Below are 19,190 nucleotides of genomic sequence, written 5' to 3'. Positions count from 1 at the left end.
GCATTTCTATGTGGGCGGCGTTTTGGTGTTGTACATGAATGACCTGCCAGGGGCTTTTATCGTTTTCAGTGTGATGGAGTAAGAGATAGGCATGCAAAAAAAAAAAAAATACATATTAGATTGTTATGTTTACTCTGTATGTACCCTGTTAGGTGTCATGCTTTCTATTACGCTAGAGGCAGGTGTCTGCTAGGATGATCTGTTTTACAGATTCTCCAGTTGTGGGTGGTCCAGGGACTAAAACATATAGACATCTATTTAGCTTCAAACTACCCAGAGAGCCTGCAGCATCCTGTGTGAGCGTACACCCAAAAACTGGGTATTTAGTGAAAGCTAAAATAATACATATGCACAAAGCAGAGATACGGTCAAATGAGTAACAGGATGCCAAATGAGAAAGAACTGGAGTTGGTGATATGCAAAGCAGCCGTGCACCACAGGGATGCTGCATACTGCTGTAAAAATACACCACATTGGCGAGGAAAGACGTGGAAGAGCAATCAGAATTGACAACCCAATTAGAACCTACACAATATTTGAAAGGTCAAGATTCCACCTTTCCCTGCTAGGCTGAGGCATGCCAAACTTTGAGTGGAAGATCGTGCCCCAAGCCTCTCTTGTGCTCTCAGAGGCCACCAAAGGCAGACAAGCCCCTATCAGGTGATGGCGCATACTTTGACAGAGTGGCACCCTACACATGCAAGGGTGAGAGACAGGACTGGCTTTAGCACTGGTGGCACCCAGGGGAACAATTCTTTTTTGACACTGCCTGATCCCCACCCTCCACCACCTCCTCCTTTATTCTCTCACTACCACCTGACAAAAGTGCCCCTCATCTCTCCATAGCACCTCTTTGCCATACATTTCACTTGTTTTAAAGGGCTGGTAAAGGCTAGCTCTACTAATCCACTAGATTATCCACATAAAATACAGATCTGTTCTTTGCAGGAGGCATATTAACCCTCTGCGCTACTTTATGGAGAGTCAAAACTGCCACTATATAAAACTCTGATCCCGCGCTCTCTAGCAGGAACATTAATCCCAAGAGTTATCTTGAAATGTTGTTGCTGCCTGAAAGCTAAACACACAAGGTGCTTTTAAATTGTATGTTATTGCTAAACAGTGTCCCCCATCTAGGACATTGCCCAGTGCGGTTGCACCAGTTCCTCTGCCCTAAAGATGGCCCGGGTGAGAGATGACGTACTAGCTAGTTTGCTGTCCTGACAGTGCAAGAGTGAATTGGCTCACCCTGTGTTACCCTTCTGTCCTCACCTCTCCTTTCAAGGTCAGATTGCGTAAGCCCTTTCGCTTTCTAATTTACATTGCCTCCTGCAGCCCTACTAGAATTTCCTCACAGAAAACTTCCACTTTCGTTATTAATAGGAAATTACTTTTCATGGTACAAAAGAGGCAGTGTAGTGAAAGGGGACTTCCATAGTTTCAGCCAGTACAGCTGCATCGTTTTGAAACTACTTCTCATGTTGTTCAATCTTTGCCCAATTAATTTCTAGATCTCATTCCTCCAGGCCCTGTCCTACGCCTCTAACCTAAGGTCTGTCATTATTTTAGGAAGAGGCCAAGCAGCTTCGCAAGCGCAACATACAGGCATTGAAGAACATCCTGGACAGCATGAGCAACGTCAATTTCCAGACCACATGGTCCGAGGCCCAGCAGTACTTGATGGACAACCCAAGCTTTGCCGAAGATGGGGACTTGCAGAGTGAGTCGTGCACTACACTCACTGATCCTTTCCATAACACTGCTTCTCCCTTTGTTTCCCTTACAGACCAGATATTGGTACATTCCGGTCATAAAAAAATCAAAAACGTGATGTATGGATCAGTAGAATTTGTCTCCGCTAATGATACTTACGGTTGTATTATAGTCTATAGTCATTTTAACTCACTGCTCCGCTGCAGAAAAGGGCCACCATTGTGTGCAAAACAATCTTGGCCTGCTCTTAAAGGGAAAGCCCAACCTAAACTGCTAGGCCATACCCACTCTTCATGCAAACACAAGCGACACCAGACATGCTTGGCCATGTTGTACCTCGTCAGTGAGGAAGAGTTCTTGTCCTCTGGGATTTTGAGGTACGGGAACAGTTTCTGGGCATACCTTTTGCACTTAGGGCATCTCATGTCATTCACATGTTAATGTCAGGCCCTGAAGCAACCATTTATCAGTGTGGCTAAGTCATGCATTACACACTCCATAAATGAATACATATTTTTGCTTGTGCCTGGATTTCAGTGGTTCCCAGCAAACTAACAGTAGTGAATTCCAGTTATATCTGTGAACTTCCATTTACCCCATACCCAGTTTCAGCATTCCACTTTGATTCAACAGCGGGACATTCTTCTCACACCCACTCATCACCGCTGATCTCTTGATGTCTTGGGGATTATCAGTGCTGCACTTTAGTCACTCCCACTTATTTACACTTCCCTTTTCTCCAAATATATTTGTTGCCTTGCAGTTTTAAAGCAGTGCATTATGATCACACCTGGTCACTTCTGCTTTTTCTTATTCATAATTCCCCCAGAGACCTCCAATCTTATTTATTTCAATCATACTCACCTCTGCTAACTGCCCTACTAGAGCTTTCACTAGATGCCTAACAGTGACTCATTCCAATTGGAGTAACTCCCATATTGCTCGCTGATTCCATTTTTCCCCTGATATCCAATAATGGTAGATTTCAATAACAGACAATCCATTTTCCTCCTTTCCACAGACGTCTAACAGTAGATCATTTTATTCACAACAAGGTATGTTGTGTGTCAACCAACGATGTAACTCTCAGTAGCAAAGGTTATATCCTAGAGTAGCTTCTCAGAATGTTAAATAGTTTTATGCAACATTCATAAGTTTGTATGCAATTTCATCTTTTTATTTCAGTTCTAAATACAGTTACTTCTTTTATAAAAAAACTGAGGCAATCCTCCAAAAACAATCTATTTTAAATTGTCTCAATCATCAATGTACAGTTTCATTGCCTTCCCAAAAGTTACATTTTTTTCTTTAGAATGCCCAATGCATTGCGGACATCCAGTCCTTCTTCAGGGGCAAAAAATCAATCTGAAACCAAATATATACTCGACCAAACAATATCAGAATTCATATCTCAATAAGACCCCTCACCAAGATAATCCACCTGTGACTCGGTTACTTTGAAACACAACTGTGTAGGTCACCATACTTGTGTATTCACTGCTTGATTATCCATATCAAAAGTTAACATGACAGATGTCATATGTACCTAATGCACCCAGTGATTAAGTAATGCTATGTGATGTTAAATTCAAAATAAGTGCCTGCTATATATATTCCTATAGAGTCTTATATGCTGTGGCTCTAATGTGTCAGTGTGCAGTATCCAACATCATGCTTGCATGTGCTTGTGAACACCATGCAAATAGTTTGAATGTGAACATCAAAGTTCAACATACTGTGACAGAAACGCTGCAAAGAAATGTGTGGATGTGTGTATAAGAAAAAGAAAGAGAAAAACCAAGTGCGTCATGCACTTATCCGGCTTGTGTGCAAAACATATATATATTCACTGAAAAAACACAAAATATTAAAGTAACCTTATAGTTAGGTGAAATGTTCAGTAACAGTGAAACATTTTAAACTCTAAAAACCACTGAAAGTCACCAGTTAAAGTTATAGTCATCAAAAGTAACTATAACTCACGCCCCCGCCATGCACAGTTTTCTTATCAATATCACGACAGATACTGCAATTATATTATCAGTGATGTCATGAGTGATGTAAGATGTGTGGTAATTAGCAGTGCATGGCAAGAGCACAAAGCGTGGGATTGGTATAATATGAAAAGTTGTCTGCAAGGCCTGGCCACAAGTGGGGTATTCACCAGGCCTGGCAGCCAATCCGCCGGCGAGCACAGCTGAAGGTCATGCATGTCTGGGGCATGAACTAACATATGGTAATTAAATAGTACTTTACTTTAAAAATAAATAAATAGAAATTCAATGATCAAAACAAAGGTTAAAGTAATGTTATAGTTAGATAAAATATTCAGTTTTAAACTCTAAAAAACACTGAAGTTCACCAGTTAGAGTTATCTCAAGAAACTGTAACTCGTGCCCTAAGGTAATTATAACTCACTCCTTCGCCATGCACTGCTAATTACCCTACATACTACATTACTCATGACATCTTCCTTAACATCATTGATACTACGACTGTGCGTGGCGGGGTCACAAGAAAACAGGTCATTTCAATTCTGTCATTGTGTCCAACATTCTAATCCAATATAGTTCTCTTTTCAGATATTTCTTCCGCATGTTCATTTCTGGGTTGTAAATCACTTGTGCGAGAATCTAGAATCTGAGTCGCAAAATATGTTTGGCTGCTTTGAAACATATGGCCAAAGTAAATTTTGCAGATTGCACCGGTATGCTACTCTTGTGTTCGGTCATGTGTAATTTCATTCTTCTTTCAATCTTCCCTATATGTAGTAGGCCACAAGGGCATCTCGAGAAGTAGATGCAGTTTTTTGTGTTCCGATCACTATACAATTTCAGACCAATTGGAGTTTACTTCCGCAGATCAAAAATGGTGAATGCTCTAATAACATTGTTAGAATGAATAGAGTTTTGTTTTGTCTTGTTTGTGTGTTGGATTGCTGCTTGTATTTTGTTTGAGTTTTTTTAAAATGTATGTACCTCTTGCGTGCATACAACGGTGGCTACTTAAATAGAGTTTGTAAATCCGTTTCAAATTTCAACATCTGCCATCTTTGATTTATGATCCGTTTCAGATTATGGCTGCTGCTGGTAGGTAAAAAAGGAAAAAGAACTTCATTCAATGAGAAAGAGGCAGCTGTCTTTTGAGGCTGTCAGGGTGAAAACTGCTATAGTGCAATGTATTGTTTTTATCAGTGCTTTTTCTATATATGTCAAATTCAATTTGATTATTGACCAAGCCCACTACACATGAAGGTAAGGTATTCACTAATGTTGTGGCTGAAAGAAAAATGTTCAGTCTTTTGATTCAAAGAACAGATGTTTAATCACATTTTTCTATTGTTCCTTGCCGAAATTTGAATGTATCTAATGTATATAAGTAGCCCTTCTGTCCGTCAGGGTCTTTATATATGTTTTTGTCTTCAAACGTAGCCTTGAAGATGTTAGCGTAGGTGAGTGCCTCTCCTGTCATTTAAAATAGCTGTGATATAGTGAAAAATTCAAAAGTCAGTATCTCATTTGTTTGTAGCAACAGCCGTTCAAAAGCCTCTAATCTCATGTCATGCTGGATGGATGTATACAATGAGTTTACATCGATAGTGTATAGAATGGCAACATGATCAGTTGTAATCTTAAAATATCTACGTTCTTAAAAAATTAGGCAGTGTCCCTGATATAAGATAGACATTTTTGGATAAAAGGTTGCAGAAATTTATCAATGTGTTTTCCAAATGGTTCATAAATTGAGCCACATTAGACACAGTGGGCCGGATTGGTGAGTTCTGTGGATCCTTATGGACGTTAAGGTAACATGTATAACTGCGGTCTATGAGGAGACATAATGGTTAATTGTTTTAGTGTTGATCATTGCATTTCTTCAGCATGATACAGCATAGTATTCAATAGTTTTTGGAATTGTGCGGTAGAGTCCTGATCTAAATTCAAATAAGCTGATTGATTATTCACTTGTATGTTGTAAGACTTGTCCATGAGCATCATTGCTTCACCTTTATCCCCTTTCTGAATCGAGATGTTTTAATTATTAACAAAGGTTCAAGTGGCGTCTGTCCTTTATGTGAGATTGGATTTCTTCCTTCTAGAAAATTGCAATTTTCCTAGGTCAGCGTTAACTAAAGTTTCAAAATTATCCAGAATTTTATGAGAAATAGGTGCCAGTTGGGAGCATCTTGGTTTGATTTTTTGTATTCTATTGTTGGGTCATCAGTCTTGGGTGTTGAAAGTAAGTGGAAAAATACTTTGAATCATAAAAGTCTTATGAACTTAAATAAGGTGATTTCACATTCCAAAATGTTTGTATGGTATGTAGGAACATAGGATGAACCCTTAGTCAGAACTTTCATGTGGTGGTCTTTTAAAAGAAAAGATGACAAATTTATTACGAGATTTTCACTGACTCATCAGTTTTTGTCGAATCAATTCCGTGTTTCTGAGATGTATTAGGCACTCTAAAGAAAAAAATGTGACTCATATTAGGAAAGCAGTACAACTGGACATTGGTGGTTGGAACGATTTGAAATAATTTGCTTTTGGAGGATTGCCTCAGTTTTTTAAAAATAAGTAACTGTACTGAGAGCAGAAAATAAAAACATTTAATTGCAAATGAACTTCTGAATGTGGCATACATGATTAAATGTTTTGAAAAACTCCTTTCAGGGACAACCTCAGTGACTGGGGATTATATTGTCGGATGACGTATAACATATCTTGTTGGAATCAAAAGGATCTTGGGACGGAAGGTTCGCCTGATCAGCACAAAATAGTGTGAATATACACATATAGGATCACATGGTGTGCTACGAGAACTATTGATTTTTGACATTTTATTCATTGCCACTCTTCGTTACTGTCCCCTTTGATTCTGGAAACTCCCCGATATCTAATAATGGTATATTCTAATCAATCACAAATCTCCTTGGCTAACTCAGTTTCAGGGTTCTAGAGATGGTATAGTGATATAGTAGATTGCCACAACACTCGTTGATGTTCTGCTACTACCAAAGTATGTAGGTCTCCATGAGCTGTGACAGTGATAATGTTCCAATTTCTCGATAAAGGTGCAAATTAATTCACTCCTCCTGCCCTGCTATTCAGTAGTGGTACATTCGAAGCAATCACTCTCTGTTCCACCCAGTCGAATATATGATTAATCTCCTGTGCTGCCTTATTCCAACCCTACTAGTAGATTTCATTCACAACCACTCACATTTAGGAGGTAGATCCCAATAATGCTAATTTGTATCTATGTCTCAACTCAGACCTGTCGCTGGAAGATCCCAAAAACATTTTTCATGTCTTTTTCCTTCCTGCTCAAGATATGGATAAGGAAGACGCACTCATCTGCTTTGAGGAGCACATCCGAGCTCTAGAAAAAGAAGAGGAGGAGGATAAAGAAAAAATGAGGCTGCAAGAAAAACGTCAGCAGCGTAAGAACAGGGAAGCCTTCCAGGTGATCGCTTACTCTCTCTGCTCCCAGTGCATGCATTCTATACAAACCCCACAACTCCCAGGACAGGCAACAGCCCTATTAGATGTCACTGCCAAGTACAAGCAATCACTCCTATGCCACTGATCCAAGTACAGGCACCCTCTCCTATCCAAAGTAGAGACAATCCCCCCCCCCATTCTACTGCCTTTTTAACATCCCACTATCCAAGCACAGGCAATCACACTGCCCCAGTACAGACCATTTTCTCCCGTCATGTTGCCCAAGTACTGCCTAGCTATTACCCTTTCTCCAGCACAGTCACCCTCTCTCATCACACTGATCCAGTAAAGGCATTCTCTCCCATCCTCTTGTACTCAGTACAATCTCTCTCCTCCAACTGATCACAGCATAGGGCACACTCCCTCAACCAGACTCCTCCAAGTACAAGTAATCGTTCCCATCCTACTGTCCCAGCTTGAACAGCCTCTTTCATCCCACTGTCTGAAGAAGAGGCAATCTTTTTCATTCAGCTGCCCCAGTACATGCCACCGTCCAGATACAGGCAATTACTCCTATCCCACAGGTCACAGACAAGCTCTGGCACTGCCCTAGTACAGGTTATTTCTTCAATTCCACTGTCCTCAGCATATGCATCCTCTTACATTCAGCTGTCCTTAACACATGGCACAGTGCCCCAGTGAAGACAATTCCTCCCATCCTACTTTTCCAGTGCAAACAAGTCCCACATTTGACAACTGTCAGTTCAAGCAATCTCTCTCAACCCCACTCCTCCCAGTACAAGCAATCTTCACCATGCCAGTACACTCAGTAGTCATTCGCTTCCATCCCCGTCCCCAGTCCAACGTTCTCTCCCATCATGCTGCCCCATTACAGTTAATCTCTCTCCTCCCACTACTCCTAGTAGAGATCTTCACTCATATCCCACAAATGTACACAAAATCTTCTAATCCCCAGTATAAAGCATATATTTGAGGAGGTGCTTGTGATTTCTTAGGTACATATACAGTTAAGGTCAACATGTGTGAGTGAAACCTGACCAATCACTGGCTTCCTCTAACCTCCACTTCTCCTCCTAGCACTTCCTGGACGAGCTTCACGAGACAGGACAGTTACACTCTATGTCGACCTGGATGGAGCTGTACCCTTCAGTGAGCGCCGATATACGTTTCTCAAACATGCTCGGACAGACTGGTAAGAAGGACCACACATGTCCGTCTGTCACCATAATCTGTGCAGGACACCAGTAGAAGATCACAAGTGCCTATGCTTCTTGTCTCCCATGGAGATCGGTCATGTCTACTATAAAACAAAGTATTATAGGGCCCAAAACATTAATCTCAAGACACATCACAAACTTTTTGTGCAGCATGTGAAATATGACGTGAGAAAATGTTTTGTATAATGATGAATGTACTGATTTGTCACAGCGCCGAATCTCTGCTGTAGTAGCATTATTCAGGCAGGATTCCTTTTGCTAATCCTCTGAATACCTGCAAATAACAGCAGTGGGGGCCAGTAATTTTAAGAGGGAAGGGGAGGGAGTATGTTACACATGCACACATACACCTCACTCACACCCATTTATTCACACATGCCCACACACATCCATTCACAACACTCACTAACAAATACACATACATTCATACACGCCTGCACTAAAGATTTAAAAATAACATACAAATAAAAAAAACTTACCTCAGCAGCTCAGACTAGGAAGCCTTGGAGATCCCAGGAGGGTTGGGACTGCTGCCTTTGCCTCATTGGCAGTCCTAACTTGTGCGATGAGGTCAGTGAGACTGCTGACCCCACCCTACTTTGTGACACTCAGCCCTGGGAGCTTCAGGGCTTAAAACTGAAGCGCCCAGGTCCGAGGCAATCAGTGACATTCCACCTCGTCATGCGGGGAAGGGCATTGAGGCACCTTTGCTAGGCTGAAGAAGTCACTCCCACTTGGCTGTGACTTTTTCAGTACGTCAAAGTTCAGCTCAGGCAGCCAGAAGTCTGCACATTTAGCGCATGTCCAACTCCTGGCTGCCTGATCTGAACTAGAAGAATATCTGTCAGGTTGACTTTTGTTCAGCCTGACAGGCACTCTTCATGTAAGGAAAAAGGTGGAGGGGTGTGGCCCCTCAACCCAAACGGACAGGCTGTTGCTGAATGAAGGAATGGAGGCCTCTGAGAAACAGCAGGCTGCCGTCACTTGCTTGGCGTCCACAGAATGTGAACGTGGCAGTCTCTGATCCTAAAGGGCTAGCCTCTGCAATGTTTAAAAAATATTGCCAGCAGGGTAAATGCTGGCATGTTAGATTGTTTTGTATTGCGATTGCAGGTTTGTGATGTGTAGTTATAGATATACATGCTCTGCCTACTGCAGGCATCTAGTGTTGGGCTGGGATGTGCGCAACTTGTTTTTATTTGAAGAAGGCATTTGAGTCACATTATATAGTGACTCCTCCAATGACTGGTAATGTGCATGGGCATCATCTTTGTTACATTCTTTTCTTTCCGATGTCGGGTTCGGACATGTTACTGATCGAACTTTAGGTCGACCCCTTGTGGTATTCGTTGTTGGACTTCTACGGGCAATTCACACCTCGTGGCATGGAAACTCTTCTTCAGCGGTGGATTTCCCTTCATCACGACATCCAACAGGCTTGGCAACCAGCACCCTTCTGTGGGGCCCTGCCCCTCATGGAGGCTTCTACATCGCCATTCACCTTATTATTTTCCTCTCTTACAATAACTACTCAATGATGGATAGGATTACTTTTCAATACAAGCTGGGCATGAATCAAGAACAAAAGCAAAAGGCCACGGGGCCATGGGAATGAATATTGAGCCTAAAATTGTTTAGTCCCAATAGACGAATAACTACCTATTGGACATGTAACAATGACATAACTCAATTTGATTTATTCATAATGCTAACCATGTATCTCTGAGAAAATCATGTGTATATACAGTAAATTCCATGTTCACTACACAAATAAGTTACAACTAGACAATTTCTTGTTCAACAGTAGTCAAATAAGCTGGCAAAATTTGGAAGGCAACCTGTTTGAGAATTTCTGCCTTATTTACAATAAGTTTAGAAATTAATTTATGTTCAAAGACTTTTTAGGGTTGACGCGTTTCAACCAGAACAAATGATGTCCTCCTCAAGAGCAAAGAAAGACAAGAGTCTTGCGTCAGGATCCCTAAAGAAAAAAAACATATCCTTCTGACTACACAAATATGCATGTTCTTGGGTCTTAGACGTAGTTCAGAATACAGCGCTGTGTATTCTTTTGAAGAAAAAAAAATAGAACTGCCTTTCATGATGAATCACTGGAGCCCGACCGTAGAGGTCTGCATCTCCACTCAAGAAGTCTGCTCTGTGTTCTGTGTCACCGGTCTGTGTGCGATGCACACAGAATTCACAAGCAGCGTGTCACTGGAAAGATCTGTTGTTGGTGATGGCCAGCACCCATCGCACTCTGCAGTGGTGAAACAGCAATAATCTGTTGCAGGGCCAGCCTTTTCTAGACCCATCTGGCAGGTGACCATCACAACTGAACCACCCCCAAGTTTTGGGGCGAATCTGCACGATATGACCATTCATGGCATGTGAGACTCATAGTCCAACGGCAATTCAGTTTTGGTGAATTACTCAGGAATATTTGCCTGTGCTTTTCCGCCTCTATGACTTCTTCCGTACATGGTTCAGAAGCTTTGTCAAATGTTCCTCACCCTTGTCTTGGTAGCTACTACCTAGACTAAACAACCCTGGTTTACGACTCTTCTTGACTTATCTGTAGTTCCACATGAGAAACTGCCCAACTGGTTCGACCTTCTAAAAGAGAACCAAGCCACAGTCAGGCATCTAAACCCCTGGCAGCTCAATCTTGCAATTTAGCTTCTGAGGTCTTAGTGTTTGGCTACCTCAAAGTGCCCTTAGAATGCATGTCCATCCTAAAAGAGGTTCATATGTCCACTACACAGGCCTGTTATGCGGAAAGTGGAAATGGTTTGTCCATTACTGCCTTCCCAAATGCATTGATCTGCTGAAACTAGCAGTCCAAGAAATGGGGCCTAATTTCAAACTCAGCAGATGGGTCACTCCGTCACAATGGTGACGAATATCCCATCTGCTGAAATCTAAATCCGGAGTTCTAAACCAGGCCCATAGTTTATCTGCTTCATCTTCAAACATCACGCCTTGTCTACACTTCTTCCCATCTCCACTCGTCTGCAGTTGCAGCTTATATACAAAACAGGGAACACTCTTCTTTATTCAGGGTCCCTGTCATCAAAGCTTTCATGGAACGACTCAAACAAGTTATCCTGCCAGAGTGCCTCCAGCCCCTGCTTGGAACCTCAACATAGTCCTAACTCAACTGATGGGTTGTCCTTTTGAGCCCCTCCACTTCTGCCCCCTCTTGTTCCGGTCTTGGAAGGTTGCCTTCTTCTTTGCCATTACATCTTTAAGGCATGTGAGTAAACTTCAAGTTCTTTCCCTAAAAGAACCTTTCTTCCAAGCCCATAACAGTTTCTGCCTCAGACAGTATCTCCCTTCCACCTTAATCAGATCGTTGAGCTTTCAGTGTTTTTCTCACAGCCAGACTCAGTAGCACAAAAAAGTCCTTCTACAAACTAGGTGTCAAACGGGCCCTTATGTACTACATTGACAGGACCAAGCCATTTTGGAAAACTCAACAACTCTTTGTTACCTTCACTTAATCACACCAAGGCCACGCTCATTCTAAGGCAGGCATACCCAGATGGCTCAGGTGTATTCAAACTTGCTAAACTAAAGTCAAAAGACAATTGACTGCCTCACCCAGTCCCCACTCTTCCTGCAAGAAGGGGGTCTTGATGGTCTTCCTTGGCAACATACCCCTAGCTGACATCCGTAAAATAGCTACTTGGTCACCTGCACACACATTCGCTAAGCACTACTGCATGAGTGTCTTAGCTCACCAACAAGCAAAGTTTGACCAGGCTGTTTTACATACGCTTTTTCAGTCTTCTGCATCATCCTCAGCTAGCCACCACTAAGGAGAAAACTGTTTTACAGTCTATGTAGAGCATGTGTATCTACAACTACACATGCCACTAACAGAATATTTTACTTACCCTGTAAGCACCTGTTTGTGACATGTAGTGCTGTAGCTTTACATGCGCTCACCCTCCTGCCCAGAACCTCTGGTTGTTGCAGAGGTCTTTTCCTTTTTTCCATGGTCTTCTCTTTCTTTGTTCTATGCACCATCTATATCTTCACCCTCGGTGTGGAAAACAGTCTAACAATGGAGCCGATGCCCAATGTGCATTACCAGTCATAGGAGAAGTCAGCAAACCTGAAGACTTGAATGACCTCTTCAAAGAAAAACAGGTTGTTCACAACCAAGCCCAACACTAGATTGCAGGAGTATGCAGAACATGTGAATCACTGCACTGCATGTCACAGACGGATGCTTACAGGGTAGATAACATATTCCTTATATAGCGCTTACTACCCCTGCCAAAGCATTGAACCACTTTCACAGTGGAAGCAGTCCATCATGAACAGCTTCCACTTTGCACATAGATAAAACTCCCTTGTTGGTATCAAAGTATTGACACAGATCCTTGTGATTCATAAGAAGGGATATCCTTTTGATCCTGCATCTTCCTTGCAAATCACAAGTTGTGAAGTTTACTTTTGTGAATCACTATGTGCATTTGATACATTTTGTGTTTGATTTTTGCAGCTTCACATGGTGCAATTTTGTGAACTGCATGCATTTCTAACCCAGTACCCGATTCACTGCTAGTTTTCCACTTCAAACGATTTTGGATTCGCATGCTGTGCATTAGTCCTCATCTAGTGGGATGGTCCAAAAAATTTATTCTACAGAGATAGTTTTATTTTTGTGTATCACATTCATATTGCATTACTTTTTAGCTCATCTCTGCCATTAGTTGTAGGATCAGCCACTGAAATGCTGTAGCTTAGTGGAAAGGACTATCCTGTTTTTGCAGAGGAAGTATTCTGCAGAAAGTGGATTTTAGTTTTTTTTTCCATGTACAACCTAATTTTTGCAGAAGGTTCAACAGCAATCTGCAGGTATTTTTTCGAAAGATCTATAGCATCGTTCAGACCTGACAAACAAAAGGTGGCTCCTCTAAAAATTACAGAATGCAGCTCCAATTAGAAGAAACTAATAGACGCAGGAATTATTAGTGCTTCTGCTGCATTCGCAAGTGCAGATAGGCTGCTGTAAGGCTCCAATGCACAATCCACGGCTCATCTCACCACAAAATTATGTGCGTCTTTCAAGCAGGTGCTCTGAGAGAGCACCCGCCCCCACACCGCCCTAATGTTCCCAAAGTCATTGATGTTCTCACTGGGGGAATGGATTACAAAAAGTTGCAATGACAGGTGTCTATCTCCTCACATCTCCTGTACTGTCCTCATAGGTGACAGAAAATTCAAAAGGCCCTTCATTTAGTAACTTACGCCTAGATCTGTCAGTTCTGGAGGAAGAGGTGCATAAACATCCAGCAACATGAAACAGTGGCAGAGAAGGGCAGGGGCTGGTTTTCCAGGCAGACATCTTTTATTTTTCTCTCTCCACACCATTCCACTTAACTCTCCGGTTCTTGACACTTCCTTCTCAATCATCTCCTTCATACTGTCTCCGTCACGAGCCCTCCCCGTCAGTCTGTTACTTACTTCCGCTCCCATTTCATCACTCTCACTCAACCCATCCATCCCTCTCTTACTGTCCTTGACTTTCCCTTCTAGCACCACACTGTCTCAGACTTTCTCAATAGTGTCTCTCCCTTTTCGCTCCTCATACCGTTCCCCTCAGTGTCAAACGCACTCTCATGGATTGGTAAAGACTAACAGCCGTTCTAGCATTTTCCTTTCTCACAGGCTCCACCCCTCTTGACCTGTTCAAGTTCTACGTTGAAGATCTGAAGGCTCGCTTCCATGACGAAAAGAAGATTGTCAAAGACATTTTAAAAGTAAGAACAAGGATAACTTTTTGATATAAAAGCTGCAAATTATAACTTTCTTGAATGTGAATGCTCTCTATTCCACACCCAGCTGTGGTACTCCTGCACACAGGTACTTCATTTCTCACCCGGCTGTCCCTCCGGCGTACCAAAGTGCTCTGTCTTCCTGCACCTTCTGCTCCTTTCCTACCCTCGACTCTCCCCTCCCCTGTGACTAACCACTCATTTTCCACCATCTGCCCCACTCAGACTGTCCTTTCCCACCTTTGCAATCCCTTTCTTGCCTTCAACTGCTTCCTCACCTACTCTGGGTTATTCTCAGACACCTAACACCTCTTTTGCTCTCTACTGTCCCCTCTTACTTCCCACTCGTACCAATTACCATTTAGATAACCCACCAAATGTACTTCTTCTGCTGACTCTCATTCTTCATTTGAGTGCTCATCAGTCTGTATCGCTGAACGTTGGGTCTGTGTCATTGACCAAGAGCACACACTTCATTAGATTTAACTTCCTTTGTTTGACACTATGCACTACATCTTTTAGCATCAGGAATATCAAGGCCTGGTAGGACCTTTCGTCAGTGTTGTTGATCGGACTCAGAAATATCTGTCTGTGACCTCAAATGTTCACAAAATCAGTGTCCACGCTATGAACATTTGCAGCCAATATTTCCTACTCACCAGAGCCATACTGCTCTTATAGCTCTTCAGATGGAAATACACTGGTTTTCCAGGTTAAGACTGTAACAAACCATCGTTTTACATTGCAATGTAATTTACACCCTTATTAACATTTTGCTTCATTGGTTAAAGGAGTATAGTACAAAGTAGAGGCAGAACACATCTGTAAAGCAATATTGATTTAAGAACTAAAGGTTTCTACATTAAACCAATACATGATAACAGAATCTGCCTGACCGACATAAAGCAAGCCCTACCTTAAGATAGGACTAACAAAAATTAGTAATTTTGAGAATTTGACAATATAGATTCCTCTTTCACCACACTCAAGAAAATCTCTACAATCAGCTGAGATGAGCTCAAATGTTAGACTGCACTAAAGTGAATTTAGATGTTAAAACCGGGCTATTAGTTGGTAAGTAGCTTTCTTCTTAGCAGCTTCTCTTATAGAATCTATCCATAACCAAAGGCCTTTATTTATCTTTTTTTATCCAATCATTTGAAAATCATAAGTCTTGGTTAGTATGGTTACACGGTATGGTAGATCATCTCCTCACAGAGTTAATATATCATCACACAGGACTCGAGTCTCCCAATTTGTCCCAGTGTCTTCTACTTAATTTCCTTGATTTGTGCCCGAGATACTAACATTATAGATCACAGGACACGCAAGAGGAGGATCCCAGGCGTTTTTGATCCAAGCGTGCTATCAACAGAAGAAACAAGCTGATGTACCACATAAAACTATGAAGTACTTTTGATCAAACAAAGATGTGGTAATATATGCTTGCTCAAGTCAGGCGAGTTAACCCAGTTAAAATGAGGTTTTGTGTTGGTGGCTTTTCCTGGGCAAGACTATTCCACTTAAAACGTTTTAATTCTAAATCACAAGTAGCAATTGCAAGCTTTTCTTGAACAGAGGCCCATAGCCTCTCCTTTCCGCAACTGCAGTCTTTAATATATCTCACCTTCTGCCTCCAACGCCACGCTCTTTCTGCAACTATACTTCCTATTCTTAATCCCAATACTCCCAAGGGTAACACATTTCCCTGCACCCCCAGAAGCTATATTCTCTCCTATCTCATCTTCAGCCCAATCAAACCTCCTTCTGCAATAACTCCTTTCCTTCTTCTGCCTCTAATACACACTTCACCTGTCCTCAGCTGTCCCACCCTGTACCTTTCTGCCTTTGGTACCACCTTCTACCCACTCATACTCCTCTTCTGGCACACATACCACCTCCTTCTGCTTCAGACTGTCCCTTTGATCTTTTTGCTATCAGTATCCTCCTATTTGGAAAGCCTGCTTGGAGCCACCTCTGAAAGCATCTCCCTTTATCTTTACCTTTGTAGGACCGCAACTTTGGTGTAGAGGTGAACACAACGTTTGAGGATTTTGCACATATCATCAGCTTTGACAAGCGGGCGGCTGCGCTGGATGCCGGGAACATTAAACTCACATTTAACAGTGTAAGCTCAGCTGGAAGAGGCCACATGGACAGGAGCAGCCTGAAGGTGGAGACAGAATAGGGGACAAAGAAGGGAGGAGGGGGCGCCAACAGTAGTTGGAGTTTGTGGTTGAGGAAGGAGCTAAAGCAGGAGCTGTGATAACTGTATTGTAATTGTATTATGTGGAGCTTCATACTTGTAACCAGGTGCCAAAGCACATTTCCAGAATGGTAACACACCACACCATGGAAAGAGTATGTGTATCTGCCACATGGCTGAGATATGTAGCATTTTGGTATCATGCAGGAGCACGCAAAGCCTGGTGGCAATTTGAATGAAGATAAGAGGGAGAGATCGAATGCTTGAGCATTAGATGCTGTTGTATTAATCGTAATAACGTGTGCAATTGAAGTGTAGCCTTCGTAGGAAGTGTATTGATGTTGTGCATTTGTGGTCAAGATAGACCAGACAGCATACACAAGTGGTTCGGACAAAAGTGTGAGAACAAACACGGTCATGCATTTGCATCCCTAGCATCTCCACACTGGCCTGAACCATACAGTCTACCCACTTTTAGAGGGGTCCCAAAAGACGTGCCTATTCCAGGCCTAGGTTAGGAGAAAAAAAAAAGGCAGAAGGAGAGGATGATAGTAGTTCGGCTTGTCTGGTTCATGTGATGCTGCCTCGACACAGAGGCAGTTATTTTACCAGATGGGCCACAGAATCGTACAAGGTGCCTTTTACTTCTAAAGACATTCAGGGAGTTAGGACCCAGGCCGTCGTTACTTGCCACAGAGATTATCAAGTGATGGAGAGAGTAGCAATACTGACATACTACTGGGTTGGATAAGGAGCAAAGTGAGCCTAAGTGGTGTACACTATTGTAAAACCGAACAACTACATGGTTGAATGAGGGTTAAATTCACCACTGAGGAAGCAGAAAGTTGTAATATGTGCAAAACACATGACCGCCGTAGGTTTCTTGGCGCTAAGACAGTTGAGATCAGAGAGTTTAAGAAGGAGCTACAGCATGGCAAAAAAGTAAAGTTTCAAGGGAACCTCCCAAAGCATTAAGGGTATTTTTAGGGAGGGTGGCATCCATAGGGAGCTCCACAGATTGGCCGAGCATACCAAGAAGATACTGCTACCTGTCCTATTTTTATTGAATTTTAAGTCAACCATTATAGCGAAGAGAACTGATTCAGAACTAAGGGGGTTATTACAACTTTGGAGGAGGTGTTAATCCGTCCCAAAAGTGACGGTAAAGTGACGGATATACCACCAACCGTATTACGAGTCCATTATATCCTATGGAACTTGAAATACGGCTGGTGGTATATCCGTCACTTTACCGTCACTTTTGGGACGGATTAACACCTCCTCCAAAGTTGTAATAACCCCCTAAGTGCTGGACCTATGCCAGCTTTTGAGTTGCCTACAAAATTAGTGTATTTAAGATGGTTTCAAAGATGCTTTGCAATGTAATTTTGCAGGATTTTAGGTCCTGCTGGTAATATTAACATTGGGTGATTTTTTTGCAGAATAAAGTGATCTGAGCCCTATTTATTGTGATGACTGTGGCTCATTTTAATGACTGAGGTACTCCATGTACCAATGAGGAGCTAGATAGGCAGACACCGGTTTTAGGATTGTATTGTTGATTTGTTTGAGGAATTGACCTGGACAAGTATCCAGAGGGGAGCCTAATTTTAGATACTAAAAGGCTAAAGAAAGATCATGCTAGCACTGAAAAGTTTGTAAGGATCTTGTCATGGAAATGATGCCTAAAGGGAACTGACTGTGGGCCTGATTAGGAGTTTGGCAGCTTAGGGTATTCCGTCACAAATATGATGGTTATACCGTCTGCCGTATTACGATCCCATTATACGCTATGGGAATTGTAATATGGCGGACGGGATATCCGTCATGTTTGTGACGGAGTAACTTGTCTGCCAAACTCTAAATCAGTCCCTCAGTTCCTTCTCTCTTAAAAGAAACATTTTACCAGCGAAGTAATTCATTTAAATGAGATCTGAGTACTTCAGAATCTCTTGCGAGGTTCGAAACATGTAGGGCAATTCATGTACTATTTAGAAGATTGCTTTAGAGTTTTTTTGTGGTGGTGATTATGCATGAATAGTTTGTTTAGCATTGAAAATTTGATGCTTATAATTTGTCGTTTATCTTTTATATTCTAGTTTGGCTCCCATTTTTCTTCACTTTCATTCTGTCGCAGTTTTATTTTGGCCTCTCTCAATTCCTAGAGGTACCATGAATTGGATTTTCTATGATTAGTTATGACTTTAGAGATTATTGAAGGTCATGAACACAACTAGATGGAGTGTAATAGTTATCTTAGGTTTTAATAAACGTGTCTGTATTGGCTTTATTCCATTGATTGATAAAAGTTTGTTGTTCTAATAATACCATTTGTATTAGGGAGAGAAAGTCAAGCTTTAATGATAGAATGGTCCGATTATATACAAAGAACAATCTGAAGATTATCAGAAGATTATGTTCGATGGCATCTGTCGCTGTAGATAGACATGTTCTGCATAGCTCGCCATCTGGTGTTGGGTCGGAGTGTTACAAGTTTTTTTTCTTCGAAGAAGTCTTTCGAGTCACGGGACCGATTGACTCCTCCTTCTGTCTCCATTGCGCATGGGCGTCGACTCCATCTTCGATTGTTTTCTTTCCGCCATCGGGTTCGGACGTGTTCCTGTCGCTCCGAGTTTCGGAACGGAAAGTTAGTTAATATCGGAAGATTTTCGTCGGTATTGTTGCGTTCGGGATCGGCGTAGTTAGAGTCAACACCGCATCGAAGATCGACGTGCTCCGGTGCCCTTCGGGGTAGTTTTCGATCCCCCGTCGGGGCCTGGTCGGCCCGACCGCGTGTCGA

General features: G+C 42.1%; 1 protein-coding gene across 4 annotated transcripts in view; it reads left to right on the top strand.

Annotated features, from left to right (window-relative positions):
- The window catches only part of PRPF40B (pre-mRNA processing factor 40 homolog B), a 178,269-nt gene that overhangs the window by 115,517 nt on the left and 43,562 nt on the right, over window positions 1–19,190 (top strand). For 3 of the 4 annotated variants that reach the window (XM_069230521.1, XM_069230520.1, XM_069230523.1), the window contains exons 16-20: window positions 1,570–1,720; window positions 7,046–7,179; window positions 8,256–8,370; window positions 14,060–14,169; window positions 16,196–16,312. In XM_069230521.1, the coding sequence (XP_069086622.1) occupies window positions 1,570–1,720; window positions 7,046–7,179; window positions 8,256–8,370; window positions 14,060–14,169; window positions 16,196–16,312 (627 nt within the window). The remainder of the gene's footprint in view (window positions 1–1,569; window positions 1,721–7,045; window positions 7,180–8,255; window positions 8,371–14,059; window positions 14,170–16,195; window positions 16,313–19,190) is intronic. The other variant, XM_069230522.1, reaches the window with a different exon arrangement.

Source organism: Pleurodeles waltl, chromosome 4_2, assembly GCF_031143425.1.
Source record: "Pleurodeles waltl isolate 20211129_DDA chromosome 4_2, aPleWal1.hap1.20221129, whole genome shotgun sequence".
NCBI lineage: Eukaryota > Metazoa > Chordata > Amphibia > Caudata > Salamandridae > Pleurodeles > Pleurodeles waltl.
This window is presented reverse-complemented; position numbering and strand designations above follow the sequence as displayed.